Source organism: Triticum aestivum, chromosome 6D, assembly GCF_018294505.1.
Source record: "Triticum aestivum cultivar Chinese Spring chromosome 6D, IWGSC CS RefSeq v2.1, whole genome shotgun sequence".
NCBI lineage: Eukaryota > Viridiplantae > Streptophyta > Magnoliopsida > Poales > Poaceae > Triticum > Triticum aestivum.
Window position 1 is genome coordinate 3,475,397 of NC_057811.1, and position 9,206 is coordinate 3,484,602.

The following is a 9,206-nucleotide window of genomic DNA, read 5'->3' on the forward strand; positions in this document are numbered from 1 at the left end:
GTAATGTCGATTGCGCCATTTGGGACTTTGCAGTGAAGTGACGAGTGCAACATGAAATCAATCTGTAGACAAGAAATTATAACATTTAAAGCGTACGAATTTTTCTCATAACTTGGATTATAGATCTTTGTTTGTATGGTTGTCAAAAAGGGGGAAATATAGTGGTTTTCTGAGCTCCTATGTAGGTACACTCGCTATACCTACTGTCCATCCATGTGCAGAATTTTTGGGATCCACGGGAGTTTTTTTTTAATAGACCCGTGGGAGTTGTGGTGTAAACTTAATTGCAGACATGTGTTGTGCAGTCGTGCTATTGGTTGCTAATTTTGGGCTGGCCACAGCGTACCAAAATGTAAGATGTTTTGCTGTTTAATTTGAATTACAAAAACATCTTATATTTTAGTACAGGGGTAGTAGTAGACAACACTACACACGTGAGAGTGAGAAAAAAAGGTGGCATAGTAAATTGAAGACAAAGAAGCAGTTTGAGAATATGAGACACAAGAGAGGAAAAGACAGAGGGAAAATCCAAATGGAGTGTTTGGTCTGTGTAACAAAATATGTGTTGTCGCGCTTGATCTATCGAAAGACCAAAGTCTTTTCGAAACATTCTAAAGACTGAAGTAGATTGGAATTGGATAGTGGTGAGGAGTGTACCTACATGAGTGCTCCATCTACAACTTTCCATGTATATAGGTGTGCCAGGCCACCTTGATAACTCTATTCTCCCTTCATTCCTAAATATAAGTCTTTTTAGCGGAGCAAAGTCTTTTTGAAGGCGTTATCTTGCTAGCTCGCGGTGTCCTCGGTGTTGGATTTGGAGATGTTTAACGTCTTGCTAGCTTGGCTTGCCTCCCTTGCTATGTCTTTCTCCCGTTCGGGCTGACCACCCTTGTCTCTCTGCTCTGCGTTCCATGCTCATGACTTCCTGTGTTGATGGCATGTGTTGTTCCCTCCTTTGTACTCAATTCTCTTACTTATATCAATGGAATGATACACAAGCTTTGCGTACTCGTGAAAAAAAAAGATGATCGTTGAACAAGGTTCTCAAAGCGGAGGACAATGGCATGCCTCACAACGATGCCTCCAAGGAGATTAATTAGCGACACCTCAAACTGACTTAGTTAAGCAGAGATGGTGAGAAACACTCAGTTCTCCATAAAACCCAAGCAACCACTTCACAGTTTTTATCAATCATATCCACGCCGAGAAGACGGCTGCATTCCCGTTAGTAGTGGTCTAGCAGTGACTGTGCTCAGCATCTGCAAGCCACCCCGTGAAGATAAGATGTTGGCATGTAGAACTTGCTGCCAAGACACCCTGCCTTCACGTCCTGCTTCTGCCAATATGTATGCTACTCCACGTGCTCCACGCGCTGGCCAAGGACTGTAGCTCCTGTACCAACACATTGCTTCATTATTGCCATACTAGTACTATGCACATGCAGAGCTCCCTGTCTCTCCCCCATTCGGCTGGTCAAAAGCGCCTTCTACACTAGACTTACTGTAAATAAATATCCAATATGCCTCGTTGTGTTCACATTATATTACGATCTAAAATATAAAAGCCGTTGATTGTGTGGTGTGAACAGATTATAACAATGTGTAGAAGAACATAATTCTCTATAGAATGGAGGGGTACAACTTTAACGGAGAAACATAAACCTGTTTTAGAAATTCAAGACATAGCTTTATTTGGTCGGTAAGGAACATTGTTAAATTCTGTATATATTAAATTGAAAATAAGAAATTGAGGATTTTTTTTTAAATATTTTCAGATTTTACTTTTCATACCGAGACCATATGAGCTCGAGCTGAGAAGGGCACTTACGTTAGGCTTGAGGTTTCATAGATACAATGACATGACACAACATAACTGGTGGGTGTTGTTGTAAATATGCCCTAGAGGCAATAATAAATTAGTTATTATCATATTTCCCTGTTCATGATAATCCTTTATTATCCATGCTAGAATTGTATTGATCGGCAACTCAGATACATGTGTGAATACATAGACAACAACATGTCCCTATTGAGCCTCTACTAGACTAGCTCGTTGATCAAAGATGGCTATGGTTTCCTAGCCATAGACATGAGTTGTCATTTGATAACGGGATCACATCATTAGGAGAATGATGTGATGGACAAGACCCAAATCTATGAACGTAGCATATGATCGTATCAAGTTTATTGATATCATTTTCTGCATGTCAAGTATATGTTCCTATGACCATGAGATAATGCAACTCACTGACACCGGAGGAATACCTTGTGTGTACCAAACGTCGCAACATAACTGGGTGACTATAAAGGTGCTCTACATGTATCTCCGAGGGTGTCTGTTGAGTTGGCATGGATCAAGACTGCGATTTGTCACTCCGTATGACGGAGAGGTATCTCAGGGCCCACTCGGTAATACAACATCATAGTAAGCGTGCAAACAATGTGTGGTTAGCCACGGGATCTTGTATTACGGAACGAGTAAAGAGACTTGCCGGTAACGAGATTGAACTAGGTATGGGGATGCCGACGATCAAATCTCGGGCAAATAACATACCGATAGACAAAGGGAACTGCATATGGGATTAGTTGAATCCTTGACATCGAGGTTCTACCGATAAGATCTTCGTAGAATATGTAGGAACCAATATGGGCATCCAGGTCCCGCTATTGGTTATTGACCGTAGAGGTGTCTCGGTCATGTCTGCATAGTTTTCGAACCCGCAGGGTCTACACACTTAATGTTTGGTGACGATATAAGTATAGTGGAGTCATTATGGTGGTTCCCGAAGGTTGTTCGGAGTCTCAGATGAGACCCCAGATGTGACGAGGAACTCCGGAATGGTCCGTAGGTGAAGAATGATATATTGGACGAAGGGTATTGGAGTACGAAATTGTTCCGAGGGTACCGGGTGATGACCAGCATGACCGAAGGGGGTTTCGAGGGCCCCCGGCAAGTGTTGGGGGTCCTCATGGGCCAAGGGAGGGCGCAAACCATCCCACTAAGGGGTTGTGCACCCCCCTCACCCCATCCCATGTTGCCAGAGGAGGTGGGGGTGCCCCCTAAGGTTCCCACCCCTTTGGCTTGGGGGCCAAGTCTCCTAAGGGGGAAAACCCATCTAGGGTTTCTCTGTTGTGGCCGCCGGCCCTAGATGGGATCCCTAGGGGCGCCCCCTCTCCACCTTCCCCCTATATATAGAGAGGTAGAGAGAGGGCGGCTCCACCCTCATACGCCACGGCGCTGCCCCTCCTCTCCCTCGTAGCCTTCTTCCTCTCCGTAGTGCTTAGCAAAGCTCTGCTGTGATTCCGCCACCACCACCGCCACCATGCTGTCGTGTTGTCGTAGGACTCAAGCTACTACTTCATCATCCTTCGCTGGATCGAGGAGGTGAAGGCGTCATCAAGCCGTATGTGTGTTAAACACGGAGGTTCCGTCCGTTCGACACTTGGATCGCGAAGACGTTCGCGGGACGGATCGTGATTGGATCGCGAAGACGTTCGACTACATCAACCGCGTTTCTTAACGCTTTCGCTTAGCGATCTAAAAGGGTATGTAAATACAATCTCTCCTCTCATAGATGGTCATCTCCTAGATTGATCTTGGTGAGCGTAGGAATTTTTTTTGTTTCCCATGCAACATTCCCCAACAGGTGTATATCTCTGGAACAGACAATACATAGAGTCAACACATATGTAAACTCTTAACTTGGTTGTAAATCAAGGCACGGAGTTATATGTCATCATGGCATGCAATTTTTTCATAAGGGACATGAGAGTCCACCTGTCAAGCTTGGATGATGTGATATCAGCGCTGATGGAGCTGAAAACCATGAGGAATCCAGATCTAGCATGTTCCTTGACGCATTACAAAGGTCCCCGAGTTCGATGAACCTTTCACTGTTGTGTTTCACCATCGACATGACCACCTTCTGGATTAATTTAGATAGCAATAGGTTTTCCCATCATGGGAGAACACCAAGGTGCGCCGTGGTGCTCATCACCATGAGCTTCACTTTGGCAGCGCTGATGAGATTGGCTGCACCTTCACCACAACGCAGACAACTCTTTTTCTAAGGAAAGGCGTGTAGGCAAGCCCCTCGATAATGTGATCTATACCGCATCGGTGCCAAGATCAATGATGCCACAACCATCTTCATCTTCGACCCTCCATTCACAAACTTGAACTCCTCTATGTTAGTATGGGGACCAAATCGAAATAATTGGATTAACCACAACAATCCCGGCTCTGTGAGTTCTTTCTTTCGTGATGAACTGTCGGCACCAGTCCTACATTTTTTTCTCTGTCAACCGAAGAGAAAGGGGGCTCAGCACGAAGAGGATTGTACCATGAGAGAAGCACAGAGGTCAACCCGCTTAAAATACGGAACATGGATTCTGGCAATGCAATGGAGTTGGGTCCTCATATCGACCCGAATGAATCAGTCTTTCTACAGAGGTCAATCTTTGCATATTAGGCAAGTGGATAGCAAGTTCTAAATTCTGTCTCGGTAGGACATGGATTTCTATTACTATGAAATTCATAAATGAAAATGAAGTAGTTAATTGGAGGGCTACCGTTATCCTTTTTCTTGTATGTGTTCCTAAGCTAAGTAATTTGTCCTCATGTTTCGAGGTCTCAAGAAAAGCTATATACATAGGCTAATACGAATAAACCTTGAAGGTCATTTATTACATGCCATACCTTAATGGTGTCAAATAGTTCAGGTTCATGCAATAGAAAACGACGAAAATACACATGTCCAAAGATTCTTGCAGTGGAAAATATGGAAGATTCCTTCTAAAAGACAATGTTAATATATTCGTGAACTCCTTATGTTGCTTGTAATATTTTTAATCAAGTCTTCTTGCGTGTAGCTAATAGCAGACATTATAGGCGGATCGGCGAAAGGACCATAGAGCCATCCATTGGCAATGTACTGGTATGTGGCCTCGGTGTAGTGAACTCCATCCCAGCTCACGTATGTTGTGGGGTCCTTGCAGGCAGTCACGCCTGGCATGCCACATATGGCGCTAGTATTCCAGTTGTACTCCCCGCCGCCTCCGCAACAAGCCCGTAGAGCATCAGAATCGGCGACTCCTACAGATTGATCGCAAAATTTCATAAACTGAGTGACCCCACAGTAACAAGCAAGTGCATGCATGCACAAGCAAATTATGCAAGATTTTAAGTACTTATTACCGAAATGGCTAGGATTTTCAAGGATTGAGATTATTGGGTTGTAGAAGTCGGCGAAGATGATCCTCGCATGGGGGTACTTGCCCTTGAGATGGCCCAGCGCCTCACGGAGGACAAAGTTGTGGTACCTTGCCACGTGGTTGATGTCTCTTAGGCAGCCAATATGGTCGTAGTCCTCCATCTTGCTGAGGCTTGAGCGTGTCGCTAGCACGATGGGTGAGCACCCGTTAGGAGGATTCCCAGGCACAACCACGTATATTGCACCTTCGCTGATAAGCCTCTGTGTTGCAAATTCAATACTAGTTTATTTAATCATGTGTCCAAGTACAAATGTGTCCTAATGTTACAGCGCAAAATATGGTGCTGGAAAATGGAAAACATAATTGAAAAAACTGCACAATATATATACCTCCACGGCCATGACAATAATTTTCACAACTTTTGGTACATAAGACCGCACTTCATCTTCCGTGTTCCCGGCATTCCACAACAAGTCGTAGTCCTTCACTCCAAACTCCCCAACGAAGAAGAGGGCGTTACTGAAGCAATATCTGCGCCCTGAACATATCAACCAGTTTCTCATATGTAACTCAGCAGGAATTAAGGACTATGATGGCTAGACTAGAGAAAATGTAACAGACCTGCGGTGCAAATTTCCGGCATGAGTTCCTCAAACCAGCCCAGCTGTACGTTTAGAGAATTGTTCAAAAGCTTGTACGGAACCAGTTTGCTCCTTTCATAGAAGTCGATGTCGATCGCTGTCGCGCCACCCACAGCAAAATTTACGCCTTTAGACACGTCCGAGCTATTCAACATGGAGGCTTGAAGAAGTGGCAGACCAAACTGCTCGGCTGATATAAAACCAAAACCAAAAGCATAATGTACTCAAACTCCAAATGAAGATGCATGTTCAAATATTCAAGTGGCACCAAATGTAAAATGGGAGCAACTTATTCACTTGATGCAACAAATGAGATGATTCAACTCACCGATGAAATCGACGGTGACTCTCCCATCACAGAGGCGGCCAGTGGGGCGGCCAAAGAAGGTCATGCCGTAGGGTGGGTTGCCATTATACTCGGGTATCGCCGGATCAGCCATGATCAGGAAATTGCCAGTGTCAAAGTAGGAATCTCCGAGAGTAAACAAGGAGGTGAAGTAGCTTGAATCGGAGCTCACGCCATTGAGACAGAAAACGAGGAGAGAGGAGAACACAAGCGTAAGTGCCATGGCTGCTAAAACTTGGAATGCTGAAGAAAAATCAGAGGCACACAGTCTATTGTAGGAGGAGCTCTCCACCAACCAACCCTGCCGTTGGAGGTGGTGGATAGGCAGGCAGCTCTGCATATGCATAGTACCTTCACGTGGTTGCTCGGAGAGTGTGGACCACGTAGGGCTTGGGCTCTACAAACCGTACCTTCACGTGGTAGCGTGCACATGCAGAATGTACCAGGAACGATATGTTGTGCCGGGGGCGTAGCCACCTTTTTTTTTTGGCTTTTGACTTTTTAATTTTTCATGTATTTTGAACCAAAAGTTTAAATTAAATTTCGTTTACATATTCGTGTTTTCTGTGATGATGGTTTTAAAATGAGATCCATTTTGAATATGTTTAATGAGTTTTTAGACTTTCCTTAAGTTTCAACTTATGAAACTTGGTACGAGCGATCGACAAAATCATAAGTTTCAGAATTGGGACTACAAAATCGTAAGTTTTAAGTTTCAGCTATGAAACTAGGTACGAGCAACCGATAAAATAGTAAGTTTCAAAACTTGGGACCGACAAAATCGTTAGTTTTAAGTTTTACCTTTAAAACTTGGTACGAGCAACCGACAAAATTGTATGTTTTAAGTTTCAACTCTGAAACTTTGTACGAGCGACCTAAGTTTCAGAACCCACGACCGACAAAATCGTAAGTTTCAAAACTGAAACCTAAAACTTATTGTGTCCTCATGAGGGGTCCAACGACTTTGCAGATCCCGAGGCAATCGAGCGGCAGGCATGGCTGGCAGATATGTGCCCTTGTGAATTTGCGATACCAAATGTGGACTTCCGGTACGTATAGTCTATGCTAGGCTGTAACCAATACAGGCATCCACTCAGCATGCATGGGTTGATAAAATTATAGAGTGATTGCTTCGTGTGGTACGACAAAAGAGTGCTTATCATCTTCCATGCTTAATTAAGTTAGTCTCACATACATCTCTTACGCTTCATATTCTATTGAGGGTCGCCTTTTCTTTTCATTTATATGTTGAACTCATGATTTTCCTTTTTACATTGGGTGTTGTGGTGAGGGATGTGCAGAGGGGTCGGCACCGTCCCATTCGGTTTGCAATGATGGTGGTGCTGCATACAGGGGTTTGCAACAATGGTTGTTTTGGCGGCAAAGCCTTTGCTACTCGGTTGTAGGAGACGGTGCAGCAGTGGTGGCAAACATGTGCTGCTGGGAGGAATTGAAGGTGCATGGGAAAGAAGACGAATTGGGAGGTGTGGTCAGGATTCGCTAGGAAAAAGATAAGGCTAGACGGGTGTGCCCTGAAGATACGCATCATGAAGCCGAAAAAAGATCAGCTAATTCTAATTTTTTTCCAAATTTAAAAGATGCAATTCTTTTTCTTTTCTTTTCGATATTTTTTCTGCTTTTTGTTTTTTCTTTTCTTCTTTTTTTGTTTCTTTCTTCCCCCTTATTTTAAAATTTTATCTAAAATTCAAAAACTTCCAAAATTGTTCCTGTCTTAAAAACAAATCACATATTCAAACAATGTACGTAATTTTGAAAGAGGTTTTCATGCTTTTCAAAAAAAAATCATGATTTCAAACAATGTTCCTCTTTTAAAAAACTTTAAGAATTCAAAAAAGGTTTGTGTTTTCGAAAAATGTTACTTTTTTCCAAAAAAATGTGTGTGTTTTACAAAAATTCACAATTTAAAAAAAATACCATTTTCAAAATATGTTCACAAATTCATTATATTGCATTAAAAACATGTTCGACTAAAGATATGTCCACGGATTCATTTTTATTCAGAATTTCAATAATTTTTTTCAGAAAGGAAAATTATTCAAAATTATAATAGAACGAGTCAAAGCTCTGTCTGTTAGCTCGAGAGCTGCTCTCTCTTCGGCCGCAGTGTGCGCGGGCCGGCCTATTAGCCTAGGACTCGCTCACATTAGGTTCGCTCCTTGTAGGTTGTCTTTGTTTTACTGTTTTCTTTGGTTCTTTTTGTTTTTGCTCTGGGTTTCTTCGGTTTCTTCATTTTTCCTCCTTATACTTCAGTTTGCTTTTGATTTTCACAGGTATTCTTGTTTAATTCTTGGTTTGCTTATATTTTTTGTTTTATTCCTTCTTTTCTTTGGTTTTCTATGTTTATTTCTTTGTTTTTAGTTTTCTTTGTTTCTTTTCCTTTTTTGCATAGGTTTTTCTCTGGTTTTCTTGTTTTCTTTCTCTCTTTCATTTCGTTTCATTCATATTTTTTTTGTTTTACTACTTAAACACATGTCTACCTGTTTTTGTTGCACATTCTATATTTTTTGTACACGTCAAGAACATTTTATTGATACATGTTTCATATTTTTCAACTACATGACTAATATTTTTTTCACAAATATTTTCAATATCTATTATTTTCATACACGTTTTACAATTTTGGTATATATCCAAAACATTTTCTAATGTAGGTTTAGGACTTTTCATATGTAGTATTAACATTTCTTAAAAATATTTGTTTTAATGGCTAATTTTTTTCGTACACATCGTACATTATTCTTATACAACTAGTACAGTTTATGCATGTTTAAAAAATTTATATACACTTTTAAATTTTTGAAGTACATGATTAATTCTTTTAACTTATAGTTTTTTATGTCTACATTTTTTCATACACATTTTTTTTGTATACATCAGAAACATTTTGTTATAGACATTTAACATTTTTTAATGTGTTTATGTATAGTGTTTTTATAACATGATATATAGAATATTTGGAATTATAAATTTAAGTAAGAAAAA

General features: G+C 41.4%; 1 protein-coding gene across 1 annotated transcript; it reads right to left on the minus strand.

Moving 5' to 3' along the window:
- Positions 1-4,662: 4,662 nt before the first annotated feature.
- Positions 4,663-6,506, minus strand: LOC123142921 (GDSL esterase/lipase At5g45910). The gene is made up of 5 exons (XM_044561633.1): positions 6,186-6,506; positions 5,838-6,047; positions 5,606-5,754; positions 5,200-5,476; positions 4,663-5,097 (listed from the first exon to the last, which is right to left on the minus strand). The coding sequence occupies exons 1-5, from the start codon at positions 6,424-6,426 to the stop codon at positions 4,811-4,813; spliced, it is 1,164 nt and encodes a 387-aa protein (XP_044417568.1). The 5' UTR covers positions 6,427-6,506; the 3' UTR covers positions 4,663-4,810.
- Positions 6,507-9,206: the final 2,700 nt, after the last annotated feature.

Bases quoted from the DNA above. Each gene is read 5' to 3' on its own strand.
- LOC123142921 (XM_044561633.1), bottom strand. From the start codon at position 6,426: ATGGCACTTACGCTTGTGTTCTCCTCTCTCCTCGTTTTCTGTCTCAAT. The intron at 5,755-5,837 runs GTCTGTTACATT...TGATATGTTCAG, and splicing joins GCCGGAAATTTGCACCGCAG to GGCGCAGATATTGCTTCAGT. The intron at 5,098-5,199 runs GTAATAAGTACT...ATCAATCTGTAG, and splicing joins TGAAAATCCTAGCCATTTCG to GAGTCGCCGATTCTGATGCT.